General features: G+C 53.7%; 2 protein-coding genes across 6 annotated transcripts in view; one reads left to right on the plus strand and one right to left on the minus strand.

Annotated features, from left to right (window-relative positions):
* The first annotated feature begins 1,347 nt into the window (after positions 1 to 1,347).
* LOC105419354 (ubinuclein-2-like) lies at positions 1,348 to 15,985 on the plus strand. Its single transcript, XM_029850593.1, is given in 18 exon segments — positions 1,348 to 1,909; positions 3,226 to 3,342; positions 3,410 to 3,511; positions 3,633 to 3,743; positions 4,079 to 4,182; positions 4,861 to 5,440; positions 6,788 to 6,858; positions 7,400 to 7,529; positions 7,655 to 7,761; positions 7,995 to 8,105; positions 9,545 to 9,688; positions 10,186 to 10,236; positions 10,312 to 10,354; positions 11,733 to 12,329; positions 12,331 to 13,128; positions 13,203 to 13,410; positions 13,483 to 13,878; positions 14,539 to 15,985. Coding segments are annotated over 18 exon segments (4,017 nt in total). The 5' UTR covers positions 1,348 to 1,609; the 3' UTR covers positions 14,586 to 15,985.
* A 714-nt stretch (positions 15,986 to 16,699) lies between these two features.
* Positions 16,700 to 21,530, minus strand: part of LOC101065564 (myosin-10-like) — a 31,747-nt gene continuing 26,916 nt past the window's right edge. For 4 of the 5 annotated variants that reach the window (XM_029850200.1, XM_029850198.1, XM_029850201.1 and 1 more), the window contains 13 exons: positions 21,352 to 21,504; positions 21,038 to 21,286; positions 20,743 to 20,955; positions 20,419 to 20,631; positions 20,179 to 20,340; positions 19,911 to 20,039; positions 19,731 to 19,819; positions 19,534 to 19,657; positions 19,379 to 19,468; positions 19,198 to 19,316; positions 19,020 to 19,128; positions 17,863 to 18,035; positions 16,700 to 17,775 (listed from right to left, as the gene is read on the minus strand). In XM_029850200.1, coding sequence (XP_029706060.1) covers positions 17,631 to 17,775; positions 17,863 to 18,035; positions 19,020 to 19,128; positions 19,198 to 19,316; positions 19,379 to 19,468; positions 19,534 to 19,657; positions 19,731 to 19,819; positions 19,911 to 20,039; positions 20,179 to 20,340; positions 20,419 to 20,631; positions 20,743 to 20,955; positions 21,038 to 21,286; positions 21,352 to 21,504 — 1,968 coding nt within the window. In that variant the 3' untranslated portion in view covers positions 16,700 to 17,630. Of the gene's footprint in view, positions 17,776 to 17,858; positions 18,036 to 19,019; positions 19,129 to 19,197; positions 19,317 to 19,378; positions 19,469 to 19,533; positions 19,658 to 19,730; positions 19,820 to 19,910; positions 20,040 to 20,178; positions 20,341 to 20,418; positions 20,632 to 20,742; positions 20,956 to 21,037; positions 21,287 to 21,351; positions 21,505 to 21,530 lie in introns of those variants that run through there. The other variant, XM_029850202.1, reaches the window with a different exon arrangement.

The raw sequence follows: 21,530 nt of genomic DNA on the forward strand, positions 1-21,530 counted from the left end.
AGCCGCTGCTCCTCCGCCTTGAGAGGAGCCAGATGAGGTGGCTTGGGCATCTAGTCAGGATGCCCCCTGGACGCCTCCCCGGTGAGGTGTTCAGGGCATGTCCCTCTGGTAGGAGGCCCCCGGGAAGACCCAGGACACGTTGGAGAGACTATGTCTCTGGTCTGGGAACGCCTGGGGATCCCCCCGGATGAGCTGGAAGAGGTAGCTGGGGAGAGGGAAGTCTGGGCCTCTCTGCTGAGGCTGCTGCCCCCGCGACCCGACCCCAGATAGGGTTAGAGGATGGATGGATGTGTAAAATGGTAAAAGCGCTTCATTATAGCCTTTATTTGTCATTTTCTGAAACACTCAAAGCACTATATCACTGATCACCACTTTACCATAAGGGGAGACAACTGTTAAGTGACGTATATTATTAAAATAGGCTTCATCATTCAGTTAAAAAAGATACTGAGGCATATAACAGTAAAAACGACAACAATCACGTGGTGGCTACCAATGAGCTGTGTCTATGTGAATAAATAGACTTGTCCTGCTGTGGATTCCATATTTATTCCATAAATGAAGATAGAACAGCTGAAACCACAAGAGTTAAATATACTGATAAAACTCCAGAATCATTTAATTTATTAAGTCATAGAATTTCAGAAAACAAAACAGAAAACAGTTCTTTGGACCACCGATCTGCAATTTCCAATGAAAGTCTTAGCTTTCTTTTGGAAATTTATAATTCTGTTTTGTTCTGCTACTGCTAGATTCACCTGTGATAATTTCCTTAAAATCTAATGTTAGAATGAGTAAAAAGTTAAAAAAAATTTTTTTTTAAAAGCCCAAAATGAAGAGATAAATGAGGAGTTTTGGGTTTCTTTTTTCCTCAGTAAAATGACAATGCATTTATTGTGTATATATTTATGTTACACTTGCATAAGTGGTCAGTGGTGCCTTTTCTGAGTATTTAAACCAAACCTTGGGCTTGTTTGGAACCAGACGGTGCTTAAGTGTCTGTCCTGTGTGTATGTACAAAGACACAAATCAAATTGCACAGGTCAGCATTTCCCTGCGTAGACAGAAAAATAAGTCCTTAGTTATTAATTGTTCAGGAAGGTATGACATTGATAGTCCAGAGAAGCCGTGGCCTCCTTAATATTGGTGGTGTGTTTCACACATACTTTACAAAGGTCATAATAGTGTTGGTAGTGACGTCACTAGCGGCTGTAGTGACGGGGGCGGGCTTTAGGCTGGAGGCGCGCGTTGATTGGACGCTCTGACACCCTCTGCTATCACCGTCTTCCGGTTTGCGGGTACGCGCATGCGCAGTGACCCCTCTCCTCTGATATTTTATTTACTCCCGAAACCCAAGATGGCTCCTGTGAACGTCTCGGTCCCCTAGCACACCGAGGATGTGAGTGACTGCCGAAAAAAGCTACTTTTCTCCGACCGTCGCTTCCCCGGGAATCGCATTTGTATGTTACGGAGGAGGCCTCAACCTCCGCCGAGGCACTGAGCAGCCGTCGGGGGTCCGCGGAACCTTCTCCAGCACAGAAATTTGAAGTAGTTTCGCCAAGTGGATCGTGGTCGCTGCGTGTCCGGAGCGAGGCAGCAGCTCATCCAAATGGCCGAACTGAGAAAAGTGCAGTTTGTCACCCTGTCGGCCTTCGCAGCGGGAGCGGGAGCGGGAGCGGCCGCGGCCGCGGAGCCGAGGAAACGTCGACTGGAGGATGAGACCGACTTCAACTTGGGCAGAGCCGGAGAGGTGGAGACAGCCAGCGGGGCAGGAGGTGGTGCCGGCGGGGATCGTTCCAGGGCTAAAGCCCAGAAAAGGGCGACGGTGAGGCTCAACCTGACCCTGTCCGAACCCAGCGATGTATCTTCCGTCGAGTTCAACTACGGCGAACTCATCCAGAACCTTCAGGTAGGACCTCTGGACTTGCATCGAGCTTTTAGGTGACCGTGCGTCTGGAGTTGAAATGCTTTGGGAGCATTTGTGGCATTGCTAAGTAGCGGGTGGGAGAATGCCCCCTATCCTCCCGAGGACTCGCCTGCTCGGGTCCATTTCACGTCCACGGGACAAAGGCAGCAGCGTTTGTCCGGGCAGCGCCGGGGAACTTAAGAAGTGGCTCCCTGGAACAGCGAGGGACCTCGTGTCCTTCGGCGGCGCTCGGCCAGCAACAGCCCGGCCACCGAACCGAGAGCTGCGGGGGTGCACCGCGTGGCCCTCCGGCTGTGGGGACAGATGAAGGTCCGGGGACAGATGAAGCTCCAGGGCCGGATGAAGGTCCGGGGACAGATGAAGGTCCGGGGACAGATGAAGCTCTAGGGCCGGATGAAGGTCCGGGGACGGATGAAGCTCCAGGGCCGGATGAAGGTCCGGGGACAGATGAAGCTCCAGGACCGGATGAAGGTCCGGGGACAGATGAAGCTCCAGGACCGGATGAAGGTCCGGGGACAGATGAAGGTCCGGGGACGGATGAAGCTCCAGGGCCGGATGAAGGTCCGGGGACAGATGAAGCTCCAGGTCCGGGGACAGATGAAGGTCCAGGACCGGATGAAGGTCCGGGGACAGATGAAGGTCCGGGGACAGATGAAGCTCCAGGGCCGGATGAAGGTCCGGGGACAGATGAAGGTCCAGGACCGGATGAAGGTCCGGGGACAGATGAAGGTCCGGGGACAGATGAAGGTCCGGGGACAGATGAAGCTCCGGGAACAGATGAAGGTCCGGGGACAGATGAAGCTCCAGGGCCGGATGAAGGTCCGGGGACAGATGAAGCTCCAGGGCCTGATGAAGCTCCAGGACCGGATGAAGGTCCGGGGACAGATGAAGCTCCAGGACCGGATGAAGCTCCAGGACCGGATGAAGGTCCGGGGACAGATGAAGGTCCGGGGACAGATGAAGGTCCGGGGACAGATGAAGCTCCAGGACCGGATGAAGGTCCGGGGACAGATGAAGGTCCGGGGACAGATGAAGCTCCAGGACCGGATGAAGCTCCGGGACCGGATGAAGCTCCGGGACCGGATGAAGCTCCAGGACCGGACCGAATGAAGCTCCGGGACCAGCAGGAACAGCTGGGATCGTTGCAACTGCGCTTATTTTTCATTTATGAAGCACCTCTGTGACGTGTTGGACTCACTCCTCGGTCTAACTGGGAAGTGATGAACTATTGTTGGACCCAGACAGATGAGTCCTTAAACTGCTCCAGTCCATAATTATTAATAAATTGTTTGCTGCAGGAGAAAAATAACCCCCCCCTTGTGACATCGAGCCGCAGTCCAGACGACCCTTTCAATGACGACGAGAGAGAGCGGCTCCAGGTGGAGGCCTTGGCTAAAAAGTTTGAAGATAAATATGTAAGTTATTTTATCTGCCTAAATGATATATTTTAACTCCGTACCTAACAAAAGAAATGTTTTTCAGGGTAACACGGGGAAAAAGAAGAGGAAGGACAGGATGCAAGATTTGATTGATATTGGCTTCGGCTACGACGAGACTGATCCTTTTATTGACAATTCCGAGGCTGTGAGTATTCCTGCTTTATTCCTGCGTTATTCCTGCTTTGTTCCTGCTTTGTTCCTGCGTTATTCCTGCGTTATTAACAGCACCGTATGGAAGATCTAACCAACCGCCTCCTCTCTGTCAGTACGATGAGCTGGTGCCTGCGTCTTTGACCACCAAGCTGGGGGGATTTTACATCAACACAGGAACGCTGCAGTTTCGAGCAGCCTCGGACTCGGAGGGGGAGGCTAACACGGTAAGGCTGACTAACCCTAACCCACAACAGTTTAAATGATGTTGGACTCAAGGCTCCTACCAACGAGGAAGCCATTTATTCACCTCAAACACCCACGAAATACTTCAAAACGACCCCATTTAGAGTGAAATATATAATAAGTGCTACAAGTTAGCGTACACAAAGGTGGCACCCAAATGCCTTAAACACCTAGTAGACAATGTTCCTCTGGCCCTAATAGAGTCATCTTCTGGTCTGAAAAGCTGTGTTTTACTCACACACACACTCACGCGGAGGCATGTTTTAGCCTTCATTCACTTTTTGAACGAAGATATGTCCATTTGTTCTTGCTTCAGAAAACCAGTGACAACCAGGAACAAGTGATTAAGAAAAGGAAAAAGAAGGAACTGAGCAATAGTGAACAGAAGACTCCCAAGAAGAACAGAGGACCTAAACAAGGGTGAGCGCTGTAGTTTGATTTCATTGTTCTGGTTAATGACGTCAGACTTTTTTGTTGAAGGGTTTGTAAATGCATTTTATCCTGAAACCAAAATACGAATATATAAGAATATTTATTAGGAAATATCGCTGCCAAATGGTTGGTGTTTCTCTCATGAGGGAAAATTGGACGTGTTAAAGCCCACTGAGGTAGCTTCTGCTAATAATGCTAATAATGCTAATAACCCTCCTCATCCTACTTCTTTTGTGCACATCCTCTCACAGGTCTGTCACAAGGCACAGATACTGACTGTGACGTGCTGTGACAAGCCATCCTTTTTCTAGAAACCCTCCCATTGTCTGTGCCCAGATAGGCCGAATACTAATGTCCCTCTTCTGAAAACAACTTCCAAAAATAGCAGCTATTGCATGTATGTGTCAGATTCATCAGAGCACGCTGAAGGTTCATCAGGTTCATGCTTCTCAGTACACATTGTTAGCTCAGTTTCAGGATTAATGTTTGTTGAAATGACTTTTGCTAGTGTGCTAACTAGCATCTCAGATGCTAATGTGGGTGCGCTTGACTCTCATGTTCATCAACACACGTTAACTGCAGTTAACTGTTACACTACTAGATAACGTTACCAGTATGGAAGCAGCACATGAGGGCTTCACTAAATGCATCATTTCCCGCCCACAGAGTGACGGCTTTTGGCTCCTTACGTCCAGAGAAGAAGAAGAGAAAGAAGTTGATGAAAGACTCGTTGTATCTGGCAGCCATGCTGAGACGTTTCACCCGGGAGAAGGAGGAGCTGAAGAAACGGAACCAAAATATGAATCTGCTTGGCCAGAACAGACCAGAAGCTAACAAAATATACTCTGGCAACACAGCAAACCACCTGTTGCCCTCCAGTTTGACAAATCCTCAAGGCAACGCCCTCAGCAATGAGCTCTCCCTGGCAGAACTGACCTCCGACCCTGCCGTCATGTCACTGCTGGGCTCGGCCAATGAAAAAGAGCTACAGGATCTCCTCGGTGACCTGGACTTCAGCTTACTGGACTCTGAGCAGCAACATGCAGTGGCGGCAGCCAGAGAGAATGGAATTCTGGGAGTTGGCGCTCCAGCTCCTAAAGCACCAACGGGAGGAGGCGGAGGAGGAGGCGGAGGAGGAGGTGTTCAAGGGCGAGGCCTAGGCTCCTCTAGTGGACTGTTCTCTCCACCCCCACTGCCTGTGGGACTGCCTGGTCCTCTTATTAAACGCATCGAGGACCTGAGGGCGGTGAGTCTGAACCTGGTCTGAACCTGGTCTGAACCTGGTCTGAACCTGGTCTGAAGGATCAGTTCAGGGACGTGGTTGATTCGGATGAAAAAGCCTGTTGAAAGTCACAAAATATGTAGTAGAAAGGCTGTAGGTTTACAGGAGACAAAGTATTAGAAATGATTCTCCTGACCCCACGATAACCGCACAATTGCAGTCAATACGTTAGTCCGACTAATGTCGGAGTCCCCCCCCCTCTGGCATGTATAGACCTTGACTGGAGTTGGATTAAGACATCTGAAAATGCTCCACAACCCTCGTATGACCCTCGTATGACCCTAACCCTCGTAGGACCCTTGTATGACCCTAACCCTCGTAGGACCCTTGTATGACCCTAACCCTCGTAGGACCCTCGTATGACCCTCGGAGGACCCTCATAGGACCCTCGGAGGACCCTTGTATGACCCTAACCCTCGTAGGACCCTTGTATGACCCTAACCCTCGTAGGACCCTCGTATGACCCTCGGAGGACCCTCATAGGACCCTCGGAGGACCCTTGTATGACCCTAACCCTCGTAGGACCCTCGTATGACCCTAACCCTCGTAGGACCCTCATAGGACCCTTGTATGACCCTAACCCTCGTATGACCCTCGTAGGACCCTGACCCTCATAGGACCCTTGTATGACCCTAACCCTCGTATGACCCTCGTAGGACCCTAACCCTCGTATGACCCTCGTAGGACCCTAACCCTCGTAGGACCCTCGTAGGACCCTAACCCTCGTATGACCCTCGTAGGACCCTAACCCTCGTATGACCCTCGTAGGACCCTAACCCAACACCAGCAACACCCTAAAGCCAGTTGCAGGAGTAAAGCGACTTATCCTTGTGGGCACTATAAGTACTGCATCCTCTATGTAGGAGGTGAATCGGTGGGATTATCCATCGCCTGACTCAAGGTGGTTATTATTTGGAGAGGGGGCCGTGTTGCCCCACTATGTCATGTTGCCACCTCATTCTGAGGGGGGGGGCATGTTTCCCTGCCATGCAGCACTGAAGGAACGTGGCTCCATTCAGCTGTGAACGTATTGAGTGACCAGATGCAAAAGAGAGCTGGCAGAGGCAAATCCAGGTTAACTAATGGGGGAATCTTTATTTCTTTGTCATGAGCACGTGGAATTAAACTCCCAGGCCGCTCATTAGTCCTGTGATTAAACTAGGCCGTTAGAATGAGCGTGGCTGCTGCAGAGGCACAGGTCAGGTGGTGATGCGTTCAGGTGACGGGGTTTACCTGATTCATATGATGCCTTCAGGGCCTCAGCTGAGGCCCTCGTCAGTGTAATGTTGCCCACTCTGCTTTCTTCTTCAGGCCTCGCGACAGTTTGATCAAGAAGGCAGGAAGAAGTTCTTCACCTTAGACATGAATAACATCCTCCTGGAGTGAGTTGGACAGCTTTCCCGTCTCTAGATCCCAGATCAGCAGCTCATCTCCTAGCCCTGACCCTAACCCTAACCCTCACCCTGACCCTCTAACCCTGACCCTCACCCTAACCCTCTGACCCTGACCCTCTAACCCTGACCCTAACCCTCTGACCCTGACCCTAACCCTCACCCTAACCCTCTGACCCTGACCCTCTAACCCTGACCCTAACCCTCTGACCCTGACCCTAACCCTCACCCTGACCCTCTAACCCTGACCCTCACCCTGACCCTGACCCTGACCCTGACCCTCTAACCCTGACCCTCACCCTCTGACCCTGACCCTAACCCTCACCCTGACCCTCTAACCCTGACCCTCACCCTAACCCTGACCCTCACCCTCACCCTCACCCTGACCCTCATGAAGCCTCTTCTGCTCTCTCCTCTCAGTATTGAGCTCCAGGTCCAGGAGCACCCTAACCCTGACCCTCACCCTGACCCTGACCCTCACCCTAACCCTCACCCTGACCCTCATGAAGCCTCTTCTGCTCTCTCCTCTCAGTATTGAGCTCCAGGTCCAGGAGCACCCTCCTGACGTGCGCTCAGGCATCTACTCACACATGGAGGCATTTGTGCCGTGCAACAAAGAAGCTCTTCTGAAGCGTCTGAAGAAACTTAGTCTCAACATCCAGGTGGGTGGAGGTGGATTAGGTCGCAGGTGTCTCGTGTCTGCTCCTGTTCCTGGTGTAGACTCGGTTATAACCTGCAGAACTCGTGGCGTTCCTGCGGGAGATAACGTTTTCTCTGCCCACCTCAGGATGACCGGATGAGAAATCCGCTGTTGAAACTGAAGCTGGCGGTCTGCAGCGTGATGCCAGAGCAGATCGCCAAATACAACATGGAGTGCATGGCCAAGGTGGCAAAGTAGGTCATCTGTTCTCAGACATCTAGTTTGACCAGGTCAGCTGGTTTATTCAGCTTACTAATCAGTGAAATGATATTTAACCCTAACCCTAACCCCCCCTGGCCCAGTGGAGCCGGGGCTCCGACCTGAGCTGGAGAACTGCTGGGACGGAGGCAGAGGCTCCTCCCACCTTCTACCTGCATTCCATTAAAGATCATTTGTGTTTTTTCATGGTTCTTTTCTGGTTCCAAAGGCAGCAGTCAGAGGAGGGCGACAAAAACGGCTCAGAGGACGAAGACGAGGACAAACCTGGGAAACGGGTGATGGGCCCCAGGAAGAAGTTTGTCTGGGATGACAAGCTCAGGTGGGGAGCCTGGCAGGGCCTCCTCTGAAACTGCTTTTAGCTGCTGTGATTGAAACACACTTTGTGCTCACACACACACACACTCACTCACTCACACTCTCACTCACTCTCACTCACTCACTCACTCTCTCTCACACTCTCACTCACTCACTCACTCACTCACACACTCTCTCTCTCACACTCACACACACACACACTCACTCACTCACTCACTCACACACTCACTCTCTCACACTCACACACTCTCACTCTCACTCACTCACTCACACTCTCACTCACTCTCTCTCACACTCTCACTCACTCACTCACTCACTCACTCACACACTCTCTCTCTCACACTCACACACTCTCACTCACACTCTCACTCACTCACTCACACTCTCACTCACTCACTCACACTCTCACTCACTCACTCACTCACTCACACTCTCACTCACTCACTCACACTCTCACTCTCTCTCTCACACTCACACACACACTCACTCACTCACACTCTCACTCACTCACTCACACTCTCACTCACACTCTCACTCACTCACACACTCTCTCTCACACTCACACTCACTCACTCACTCACACTCTCACTCACTCACTCACTCACTCACACTCTCACTCACACTCTCACTCTCACTCACTCTCTCTCACACTCTCACTCACTCACTCACACACTCTCTCTCTCACACTCACACACTCTCACTCACACACTCACTCACACTCTCACTCACACTCTCACTCACTCACTCACACACTCTCTCTCACACTCACACTCACTCTCACTCACTCACTCACACTCTCACTCACACTCACTCACTCACACTCTCACTCACTCTCTCTCACACTCTCACTCACTCACTCTCTCTCACACTCACACACACTCACTCACACTCTCACTCACTCACTCACTCACACACTCTCTCTCTCACACTCACACACACTCACTCACACTCTCACTCACACTCTCACTCACTCACTCTCACTCACTCACTCACTCACACTCTCACTCACTCACTCACACTCTCACTCACACACTCTCTCTCTCACACTCACACACACTCACTCACTCACTCACTCACACTCTCACTCACTCACTCACACTCTCACTCACTCACACACTCTCTCTCTCACTCACACACTCACTCACTCACACTCTCACTCACACTTTCACTCACTCACTCACACACTCTCTCTCTCACACTCACTCTCACTCACTCACTCACACTCTCACTCACTCACACTCTCATTCTCTCTCTCACACTCTCACTCACTCACTCACTCACACACACACTCACTCACTCACTCACACTCTCACTCACTCACTCACACTCTCTCTCTCACTCACTCACACTCTCACTCACTCACACTCTCACTCACTCACACTCTCACACTCACACACACACACACACACTCCCTGTGTGGTGGTTAACCTACTCTGTGTGCAGGAACCTGCTCTGTAACCTGGTGCGAGTGAAGCTCAGCTGCTATGAGATGGAGAAGCAGTGCTCTCTGTCTGTGGAGGACTACCTCAAGGCCTTCCTGGAGACTGAGGTCAAACCACTGTGGCCCAAAGGCTGGATGCAGGCCAGGTGGGTTGGGTGGGTTAGGGTTAGTTAGCTACACCGGGGTTAGGGTTAGTTAACTACACCGGGGTTAGGGTTAGTTAACTACACTGGGGTTAGTTAGCTACACCAGGGTTAGGGTTAGTTAGCTACACCAAGGTTAGGGTTAGTTAACTACACCGGGGTTAGGGTTAGTTAACTACACTGGGGTTAGTTAGCTACACCGGGGTTAGGGTTAGTTAGGTACACTGGGGTTAGTTAGCTACACCGGGGTTAGGGTTAGTTAGCTACACCGGGGTTAGGGTTAGTTAACTACACCGGGTTAGGGTTAGTTAGCTACACCAGGGTTAGGGTTAGTTAACTACACTAGGGTAAGGGTTAGTTATGGTTATGGTTAGTTAACTGCACTGGGGTTAGGGTTAGTTAGCTACACCAGGGTTAGGGTTAGTTAACTACACTGGGTTAGGGTTAGTTATGGTTATGGTTAGTTGATTAAATGAAAGTCTTGTCTCTCCTTTGCTCAGGATTTTGCTGAAGGAGAGTCTCTCCGTCCACAGTCACCTCACTGGAAACCTGTAAGTTTTTCCTTCACATCCCTGAAGTTCTGATGCTTCCTCAGTCGACCATCATTCCTCTCATCTGTGCTGCAGAGTGAAGAAGAGAGTGATCGCTGGGCCCAAGACCAAGGCCAAGGTGAGGGCTGGGTTAGGGTTAGGGTTAGGGTGGTGATGGGTTAGGGTGGTGATGGGTTGGGGTTAGGGTGGTGTTGGGGTTAGTGTGGTGATGGGTTAGGGTGGTGATGGGTTAGGGTGGTGATGGGTTAAGGTTGGGGTGGTGTTGGGGTTAGTGTGGTGATGGGTTAGGGTGGTGATGGGGTTAGGGTGGTGATGGGTTAGGGTTAGGGTGGTGGTGGGTTAGGGTTAGGGTGGTGATGGGTTAGGGTTAGGGTGGTGGTGGGTTAGGGTTAGGGTGGTGATGGGTTAGGGTTAGGGTGGTGATGGGTTAGGGTGTATGGGTTAGGGTGGTGTTGGGGTTAGGGTGGTGATGGGTTAGGGTGGTGATGGGTTAGGGTGGTGATGGGTTGGGGTTAGGGTGGTGTTGGGGTTAGTGTGGTGATGGGTTAGGGTGGTGATGGGTTAGTGTGGTGATGGGTTAGGGTGGTGATGGGTTAGGGTGGTGATGGGTTAGGGTTGGGGTGGTGTTGGGGTTAGTGTGGTGATGGGTTAGGGTTAGGGTGGTGATGGGTTAGGGTGGTGATGGGTTAGGGTTGGGGTGGTGTTGGGGTTAGTGTGGTGATGGGTTAGGGTTAGGGTGGTGATGGGTTAGGGTGGTGATGGGTTAGGGTTGGGGTGGTGTTGGGGGGTTAGTGTGGTGATGGTGGTAGGGTGGTGAGGGGTTAGGTGGTGATGGGTTAGGGTTGGGGTGGTGATGGGTTAGGGTGGGGGTGGTGTGGGTTAGGGGGGTTAGGGTGGTGTTGGGGTTAGGGGTGGTGATTGGGGTGGGGTTGGGGTGGTGATGGGTTAGGGTTAGGGTGGTGGTAGGGTGGTGATGGGTGGGTTGGGTGTGATGGGTTAGGTAGGTGGTGTGGTAGGGTGGGTTAGGGTGGTGACGGGTTAGGGTTGGGGTGGTGATGGGTTAGGGTGGTGTTGGGGTTAGTGTGGTGATGGGTTAGGGTTAGGGTGGTTAGGGTTAGGGTGGTGTTGGGGTTAGTGTGGTGATGGGTTGGGGTGGTGATGGGTTAGGGTGGTGATGGGTTAGGGTTAGGGTGGTGTTGGGGTTAGTGTGGTGATGGGTTGGGGTGGTGATGGGTTAGGGTTAGGGTGGTGTTGGGGTTAGTGTGGTGATGGGTTGGGGTGGTGATGGGTTAGGGTTAGGGTGGGTTGGGGGTTAGTGTGGTGATGGGTTAGGGTTAGGGTGGTGTTGGGGTTAGTGTGGTGATGGGTTAGGGTTAGGGTGGTAACCCTGCCTCGTGATGACTTGTGGTTTTACGCAGCTTCGAAGTTTTTCTGTTTTGTTTGAACCTGATGAAAACCAGAACACTGACCACATGGACGTTGTTGTTGTTGTTTAGGAGGGTCCCTGGACCCACAAAGCACCTCTCACCGTTGCCCACCCCCCTTCTCTGCCCACCTCTGCTCTGACCAGCCGACAGCTCTCTTCTCAATCTGAGCCAATTTGTTTGTCGGATTCTCTGGATGAGGATCTGATAGCCCCCTCTCTGGACTCCATTTCTTATGCTCTGGCCCCCCTCAGCAATACACCCAAGGGCCAGAACCTCACTGACAGCCCCCTATCCCCTCCACCGTTACAGATCCCCACCTCCTCTCCCCCCCCCTGTTACTCCTCACTACCCCTCTGCCTCCTCTGTGCAGCAGATCTCCCTGTCGAATGTGGAGGCTGCTCAGCCAGGAGCAGCATCAGGAACGTCCCCCTGTGCTCCCACCTCCTCCTCTTCATCTCCTCTCACCAGCTCCACAGCTCACGTACAGGCAGCAGGCCTTTCCCTGGTCTCCAGGAGTGCAAATGGTCCGTATGGGCCTGTCAAAGCTTCTGGAACCGTGGGCCAAGGCCAGACTCAGAGACTTGTTACCATGGCATCAGCCAATCACAGGCCAAGTTCTGTGATAAGTTCTGGGGGTGGTACGCCTCAGCCCCACCCGTCCCCATCACCGCCGAAGCAGCGGCCTCTTCCCACTGCATCTCCTCTGGTCTCCCCCCATCAGAAGGGCTTTGGTAACCCAGTGGGGTTGCTGGGATGTGTGGGGCTCCATCAGGGACTGTCCAAGAGCGGCGCCAAAGGTAGCAGCACCACCCCTTCTTCCTCCCCCTCCTCACAGCCCCGCACTAGTTCAAGCACCCATCCCAGCCTGCATTCATTCTGCCCCCCCTCTCCGGTCACCTCTTCACCCTCTCCTGCGACCCAAAGCACACACCTTCCCCAGAGTAAGTCTCACTCACACCACCACCACCAGCAGTCCAACTTCATCACGCCCATGCAGGCCACCCTCACCAAGTCCCCCCACAGCAAAAGTTCCTCTCCTATAATCAAGCTCACCCCACGCCCTCCTGCCCCCAACCCTCCGCCCTCCACCTCCCCGTCTTCCTCCTCCTCGCCCTCCAGCCAGATGCTAGCTAACCAGCAGCACCAGTACTCCACCAAGTCGTTCCGCTCGCCCTACGGGGCCCCCACCAGTGCCCAGCTGAAGCCCCCAGCAGGCGGCTGCAGCTTTGCTGGGGCTCAGAAACCTCAGACGACGACAAGCGGCAACAGCAGCGCTGGCAACAACTCCGCCAACAGCAAGGGGGCGCTGTCGCCCATCTATACCCCCCCCCTGGCGTCCTCTGGACCCTCGGCTCCAGCCGGTCATGGGCAGAGACAGAGAGTGGGGGGTGGATCTAAAGCAGCAAATGAGTGGACGGCTTCAGGAACATTGACGACATCCTCCACAACGTCTCACCTGTCACAGGTGAGGCACTAGAACCCCCCAGGAGGCGTCCTTCTGGCCGGGTCCACATTTCTGATTCTTTTCTCTTTCTTCAGGTGTCCTCAGCAGGCTCGTCTCTTCTGGGCACCCCCCCAGCCCTCCCCCTGGGCTTTGGCATGTTGGGAAGCCTCGTGCCCGTCTCACTACCCTTCCAGTTTCCCCCTTTGCTCAATTTCAGCCCCCCCGGAGCCTCGGGGGCCGCTGGTATTGGATCAGCATCCAACTCCAACTCAGGATACGCGCTAGCACAGAACGACCTAATGGGTGAGTGGTGAGCAGCACCAGCAGGTGAACAGAACCTCAGAACCAGCGCCTCAGCCGTGAACGCCTCCTAAACACATGGAACATTAGTGCAGAACACGCTGAGGTCAGAGGTGGGAGGAGTCTTGGTGCCGGTCCAACAGTGGTCCCACGGTTGGACCACGGTGGCGCCACCATGGGACCACTGTTGGACCTCTGCTTTCGTCTGTCTCCCATCACCTTTACCAAGCCGTCCCAGATGGTCCCTGGGTCCTGGTGGGCTGGGATGGTCCCTGGGTCCTGGTGGGCTGGGATGGTCTCTGGGTCCTGGTAGGCTGGGATGGTCCCTGGGTCCTGGTGGGCTGGGATGGTCCCTGGGTCCTGGTGGGCTGGGATGCTCATCTTTCCTCCTTCTTTCCTTAGATCTTTATAAGAGTCTCCAGTCAGGGTCTCAGGCTGCCCTACCTCCTCACCTGCAGCTTGCTTTTTCAGGTAATCTGCAGTCCTCCTCTTCCTCCTCCTCTCAGTCCAGCTGCATCATCCCTCCCTCCCTCCCTCCCCTCCCCCCCCCCGCTGGTTTGGCCTCTCGCTGTCGGCTAGTTAGTTTCCAGCCGTTAAGATCAATAAATCACCGGAATGATGGAAGAATCTGCTGTTCCCTGACTCCTGACCCTGACTCTAACCCCTGACCCTCTAACCCTAACCCCTGACCCTGTTACCTAACCCTGACCCGTTACCTAACCCTGACTCTAACCCCTGACCCTGTTACCTAACCCTGACTCTAACCCCTGACCCTCTAACCCTAACCCCTGACCCGTTACCTAACCCTGACTCTAACCCCTGACCCTGTTACCTAACCCTGACCCGTTACCTAACCCTGACTCTAACCCCTGACCCTCTAACCCTAACTCTAACCCCTGACCCTGTTACCTAACCCTGACCCGTTACCTAACCCTGACTCTAACCCCTGACCCTGTTACCTAACCCTGACCCTGACCCCTGACCATGTTGTTGCTCCGACTCTGCTTCCCAGAACCTCGTTAACAGAAGAGGGAAGTTTAAACGTGTTTAAAAGTTTAAAGTGCTCATTTCATCTCAAGCTCGGTGGTTCCGGTCCGCCGGTGTAACTGGAGCTCATCTGTGTCCCCTCAGAGTCCAACCAAAGTCAGGGTGGAGATGTGAAAAGAAAAACCAACTGACCAGAACCAGGAGGCCCGCTCCTCCGGCAGGACCTGCTGTTGGAGCGGGCCCACGTGGACCTGAAGAGCCGGATCATCCGGAAACATCATTCATTCTTTTAACTGATTTTTTCTATAATGAACTGGGTCGTAGAACCAGACCGGATGAATGATTAGAAAACCCTTTTTTGGCTTTTGTTGTTTTAGTTTTGTCAACATGTTTACATAAGACTGACCTTGATCACTGTGGAGCGACGGGGCCCAACGGGTCCGGGGCCCGACCCTTGGGCCGACCCGGAGCGACGGGGGCCGGTCCGGGTCCCGGGGCCCGACCCTTGGGCCGACCCGGAGCGACGGGGCCCGGGGGCCGGTCCGGGGCCCGACCCGGGGGCCCGACCGGGAGTGATGATCCAGAGTAACTATCCAGACGATCCGGAGGAACGAGGCACCAACAGGATATTGTTACTATTTAAGCATATGTGGAATTATGGGATGTCTGTTCTTGCAGTACAAAAGGAAAAAAAAACAATGAATTTTATTTTTCTGTCCTTTGATGTGGGAAACGTTGGTCACCTGCTCCCACCAATGACTGTTAACTAGTAGCTGAATGAATATTGATAAATTATTTGTAATCTACACAGGGACGTGTGTGTGTGTGCGTGTGTGTGCGCGCACATGGTAGTTTCTTCATGTGTGGATGGTTCCTGGTCCCCGGTGGGGAGTGCCCCCCCCCCGTCAGTGAGTTCTTGGTGCTTTTTAATCACACTGGACCTTTTCTGGGAAAAAAGACTTGAAGACTTTGGAGCCAGAGGGGGGACGAACGTCACAGTTGTAGCCTACTTGAATTTTTTTAAATTATTTTAAGGGGACGTTTTCTTTGACTCAATGGTTCAGACCCACTAATATAACGACGCCTTAGTTTCTATTAAAGATCTATGCAGGACTGTCAAGAGTTAACATTTCTAACTTTTGTCCTCGTGTGTTCAGAAAGCATTCATGGATTTAAGCTGTTTAACCCTCTGATAGTAGCGGGGGGGGGGGGGGGGGACGGGGGGGGGACAGGACACCCCTCAGAGACACAGCTGGACTCCTAAATACCTCCGTCTCCCCAGCTGAGCGTTCCTCCCCACGTCCGACCAGCTGCACCGAGAACGCCGCCAAAGATTGTTGTCGCTCATTTGTGTTAGATGGGGTGTTTGCTGCCCCCCCCCCAGCTCACGAGGGTCCGCTGCCCCCCCCCAGCTCACGAGGGTCTGCTGCCCCCCCCCCCCCAGCTGTTCTGGAGCAGTAGGTGACGTTAGACTTTGTGCTGTTTCTGGTCGGGGGGGTGGGGGGGCTTAAAGTCATTCTGTGATTTATTGGTAACTTCATTTTTTTGTAGGTTATTTTTGTGTCATTATGATTAAAGTGGATTTCATGAATTCTCTTGTTCTGACAAAGTTTATTGATTATAATGAAATCACACTTAGATGACGGTCGCGACCAGAAGCTCTAACCAGGGTTCTCCAGGGTTAGGGAGGGTTAAGGTCAGGGTTCGGGAGGGTTAAGGTCAGGGTTAGGGGGTTAGGGGTCTCCAGGGTCAGGGTTAGAGGGTTAGGGTTCTCCAGGGTTAGGGGGTTAGGGGGTAAGGGTTAGAGGGTTAGGGTTCGTTAGGGTTAGGGGTCTCCAGGGTTAGGGTTAGGGGGTTAGGGTTCTTCAGGGTTAGGGGGTAAGGGTTAGAGGGTTAGGGTTCGTTAGGGTTAGGGGTCTCCAGGGTTAGGGTTAGGGGGTAAGGGTTCGTTAGGGTTAGGGGTCTCCAGGGTTAGGGTTAGGGGGTTAGGGTTCTTCAGGGTTAGGGGGTTAGGGTTCTTCAGGGTTAGGGGGTTAGGGGGTAAGGGTTAGAGGGTTAGGGTTCGTTAGGGTTAGGGGGTTAGGGTTCTTCAGGGTTAGGGGTCTCCAGGGTTAGAGGGTTAGGGATCTCCAGGGTTAGAGGGTTAGGGATCTCCAGGGTTAGGGGTCTCCAGGGTTAGAGGGTTAGGGGTCTCCAGGGTTAGAGGGTTAGGGATCTCCAGGGTTAGGGGTCTCCAGGGTGCCGTGTTGGACCAGAGTCCTCCAACGTGAGGAGCCGGCCTGCCGACCTGCTTCAGATCATCATGTTCAGATTAACATGCTTTATTGTCTTAAAAACAAACAGATAATCACCGTCTAGAGACACAGGTGGACCAGAACTAATACGATGGAGGTTTCTGCGATTAGATGCCTGGTTGAGAGTTACTATAAAACAACAGGTTAACTTGGTGGTGGATGAGGAAGCTGCTCATGGAGCCACATTCAAGGTCACCATCAGTTCTGGAGTGTTGAGGTGGTAAAGAAGAAGATTGTTGGAGGTTTCCGTCACCACAGGAGGGTCATCGTGAGCAGCTGATACCAAATGTTCATCTTTTCTTTGTCCACTTATGTTCTCGTAGTGTCGAAGGCACTTTAAAGAAACATCATCTTCATCATCTTCATCATCTCGGGGCAAAAACCAACCAGATTAGGAAGGAAGTCCGTACGGTTCTGCTCGGATCTACAGCTGATTATAAATGAAGGGAAAAGCTGCAAATGACCTGTGAAGGTGAGGAGCTCGGTTAGTCTGAAGGACGAAGCTGCATCACAGTCACGCTAACGGCTAACGCAGCTAATGATGCCCCATCAAAACCCCATTTTGAGAGGAATGTTCTGGAAAAACCGCTCTGACTGAAGTCCAGTTACGGATCCATCGTCCTGTGAGTGGAGGACAGGACGACCCAGCTAAAGCACGTTCTTCCAGCACATTGGGAAGTTTCCACCTGGTGGTGCGGCAGCATGGAAGCAGCTGGAGGTGTGACTACGATGACCCGGGGTCAAAGGTGGAACCACAATCGTATTAGAGCAGCAAACCTGTCCAAGAATACAGGGTTGGTGGATTTGCCCTGTCAGAAGTGAAGCACAATGAGCCCTGCTCCGGATCATCTGAACCGTTTGGGAAGTTTGGAATGAAGTTTGGAATGAAATCGGAAAATTTGTTGAAGATCTTGTGCGCAGCGTCACCAGAGAGGCGGAAGTTCACCCAACGTTGGCGGTCTGAGTGTCATTAAAGTCGCCCGTCTGGGCGTCTGCGTCTTCATCCGACACCTCCACGGACGCGCCGTCCAGGTTGAGGCTGCGGAGGCCGGAGCGCCCGGAGAAGCTGCTGACGGGAGCTCCACGCCTGTTCAGGAGAGGCCGTCTCATTATTCAGGCAATATCAGGAAGGTTCTGCCCATTCTGGAACGCTGGGCCATGGAACAGGAATTACCTGAGGCGGCTCTTCAGAGCGCTGACCTCTCGGCTCAGAGCCTCGCTGGCCTCGCTGGTCTCGTCCAGCTCCCTCTGGAGCTTCCTGCGGGAGGCGCTGGCCCGGGTGGCCTCCTCCTCGGCCTCCTCCAGCTGCCGCTTCAGCTGCTTCATACGGGACTGAGCTTTCTCCACCTGAAAGGAGGTGGAGCAGGAGGCGGGTCAGGGCTGGTGTGGGCGGGTCAGGGCTGGTGTGGGTCAGGGTCAGGGCTGGTGTGGGCGGGTCAGGGCTGGTGTGGGTGGGTCAGCTGGTGTGGGTGGATCAGCTGGTGTGGGTGGGTCAGGGCTGGTGTGGGTGGATCAGCTGGTGTGGGTGGGTCACACAGCTGGTGTGGGCGGGTCAGCTGGTGTGGGCGGGTCAGGGCTGGTGTGGGCGGGTCAGGGCTGGTGTGGGCGGGTCAGCTGGTGTGGGTGGGTCAGGGCTGGTGTGGGTGGGTCACACAGCTGGTGTGGGTGGGTCAGCTGGTGTGGGTGGATCAGCTGGTGTGGGTGGATCAGCTGGTGTGGGTGGGTCAGGGCTGGTGTGGGTGGGTCACACAGCTGGTGTGGGTGGGTCAGCTGGTGTGGGTGGATCAGCTGGTGTGGGTGGGTCAGGGCTGGTGTGGGTGGGTCACACAGCTGGTGTGGGTGGGTCAGCTGGTGTGGGTGGATCAGCTGGTGTGGGTGGATCAGCTGGTGTGGGTGGGTCAGGGCTGGTGTGGGTGGGTCACACAGCTGGTGTGGGTGGATCAGCTGGTGTGGGTGGGTCACACAGCTGGTGTGGGTGGGTCACACAGCTGGTGTGGGTGGATCAGCTGGTGTGGGTGGGTCACACAGCTGGTGTGGGTGGGTCACACAGCTGGTGTGGGTGGATCAGCTGGTGTGGGTGGGTCACACAGCTGGTGTAGGTGGGTCAGGGCTGGTGTGGGTCAGGGTTAGGGCTGGTGTGGGTCAGGGTCAGGGCTGGTGTGGGCGGGTCACACAGCTGGTGTGGGCGGGTCAGGGCTGGTGTGGGCGGGTCAGGGCTGGTGTGGGCGGGTCAGGGCTGGTGTGGGTGGGTCAGGGCTGGTGTGGGTGGGTTAGGGCTGGTGTGGGCGGGTCAGGGCTGGTGTGGGTGTATGAGCAGAACATCTGCTTCACCTGCTCCTTGTACTGCTCCACATGGCGGCGCTCCTCCTCCGCCTGCATCATCACCTCCTTCAGCTTCTTCTCGGAGCGGCGGACGTTCTTGTTGGCTGCAGCTCGCTCTCTGTGGGTTCACACAAGAGCAACGTCAGCCCGACTTCCAGTGCTGACGCACAGATTTGGGAAAACCCACTTTGCTTCCTGCTCCAGCTGCTCCTCCAGCTGCTGGATCTTGGCCTCCAGGGCACTGATGGAGGTTTTGAACTTGGACTTGACTGCTCCTTCCAGTTCTGCCAGCTTGGCCTTTAAATCCTGCAGATGTATTGAGACGTGAGACCAGGAGGTCTCCTCGGCCTCACTGAGGAGAGCCTCACCTTGTTCTGGCGCTCCAGCTGCTGCCGGACGTTCTCGCACTTCTGGCCGGCGCTGCGTTCTGCCGCCAGGTCGCCGCTGAGACCGTCCACCTGCGAGAGAGCGACAGGGATGATGCCAACGTGCCTCAGCTGTCGGGTCAACAGGTGGCGCTTACCTGCAGGTTGAGCTTCCGGAGGCGATCGTTGAGCAGCTCCATGTTCCCTTGTTCTTCCTCCAGCTCCTCCTCCAGGTGAGCGATGCGAGCCTCCAGTCTCCTCTTCTCCTCCAGCAGGAACGACCTGCAGGCAGCGCCTTTATTCCACCTGACTCACACTCAACCTTCCAACCTGTCCAAACTGCTTCCACACTGACTTTCCAGAAGCGCTGTTGGAGACCTCCTCGGCCAGTTCGTCCTTCTCCTGCTCGGCGTGCCGACGGGCTCTCTCTGAAGCGGCGAGCTCCTAGAGACAACAGGAACATCATCTGTTCTGGACCTCCATCAAAGACAGTCACACATTGATTGAGGAGCTCCTCCAATAAACTGGATTTAACCTCCTGCAGTTGCAGAATTTCTGTTTCCAGGCTCTTCAGCTTCTTCTCATTTTCCTTGGATTGGGTGAAGATCTCGTCTCTGGAAGCTCTGGCCTCGTCCAACTCTTTCTGATAGTCCTTCATCTGAGCCTGTCAACCCAGGGAGGAGTCAGTGGGCCGAGGTTCAACCTCGGACATTCAAACTACAGACTGTAACACTTTCATCTGTCCAACATCTAGAAAGATGCTCCTTCATCTGGGACGAGGAACAGAGGAACCAGCAGAGCACCTGGAGTTTGCGCAGCTGTTTTACAGCCTCGTCTCTGCCTTTGGTCACAGCTTCCATCTGGCCCTCCAGCTCGTTCAGATCCAGCTCCAGCTTCTTCTTGCCAGCAGCAGACAAAGCTCTCTGTTTCCTCTCATCCTCAAGCTCCGCCTCCATCTCTCGCACCTGCGTTCAGAAGACACCTGGTAGCTGTCGAGACGAGACGCTCTGACAGTGAGAACCTCGTCAGCTGGTTCCTGGTACCTGTTTAATGAGGGCGCGTTTCTTCTCTTCGCCCTGTTCCTCTCTGGCCTGCAGGTCTCGGTCAAACTGAGCCTTCATGGCCTGCATGTTGACCTCCAGACGCAGCTTGGCATCTTCTGTGGCCTGCAGCTCATCCTCCAACTCCTCCAGCTGAGTTCTCATCTCTTCCACTTGTTGCTCAAGTGTTCGTTTGGACTTCTCCAGCTCGTGGACCTGCAGGAATGAGAGCAGATCAATCAAGCATTCAGCCAGCGTAGGTGGCAACCTTCTGACTGGTCAGGGAGCTTCAAACACCAGCAGGAGGCCTCTCATGGGGCAGCTTACGTTTTTCCCCACATCGTCCTTGGAGCTCATCAGATCCTCCATTTCAGTCCGGAGCTGTTTGTTGAACCGCTCCAGCTCCTCTTTAGCATCCAAGGCCTCCTCCAGAGCTCTGGTCATGGCCAGAGTTTTGGTCTCCTTCTCTCGGGCCTCAGCCTCTGCACGATCGCGCTCTTCAGCGTAACGAGCGGAGATGGTCTTCTCCTCAGCCAGCAGCTTAAAAAAGGGATCAAGGATGGTCCACCAGACTCCACGAAGCTTATTGGATCAGCCTGAACGTGTGCTTGTGTTACACTACCTGATCAAACTTCTTCTGTTTCTTTTCAAGATTGGAAACAATCTGCCTCTGGTGGTCCAGGTCCACCATCAGATCATCCAGTTCTTGCTGCAGCCGGTTCTTGGTCTTCTCCATCTTGTCCATGGCTGTGGTCTTCTCCTCTGTGCGCTGATGGGCCAGCTCTACATCTTTCTGGAGCTTTCTCTTGAGCTCCTCCAGGCCCTCCATGACCCCAACATCCTCCTCCAGCTTCTTCTTGCTCTCCAACAGCTGGAGCCATTAAGAACACGTCCTTTAGTGGTCAACAGAACGTTGGTGAAGGTGCTGGACTCTACCTGAGCCTGCAGCGTCTGCAGCTGCTTCTCCAGGTTCTGGCGAGCCTCCTCCTCCTCCTCCTGCTGCTCCACCAACGTGCTCTTTTCCACCTCCAGCTGGCGGATTTGGCTGCTCAGATTCAGCTTCTGACGCGTCTCCTCCTGCAGCAGCTCCTGAGCAGGACACACACCTTAGTGAG

The sequence above is a fragment of the Takifugu rubripes genome, chromosome 17 (genome assembly GCF_901000725.2).
Source record: "Takifugu rubripes chromosome 17, fTakRub1.2, whole genome shotgun sequence".
Classification (NCBI taxonomy): Eukaryota; Metazoa; Chordata; class Actinopteri; order Tetraodontiformes; family Tetraodontidae; genus Takifugu; species Takifugu rubripes.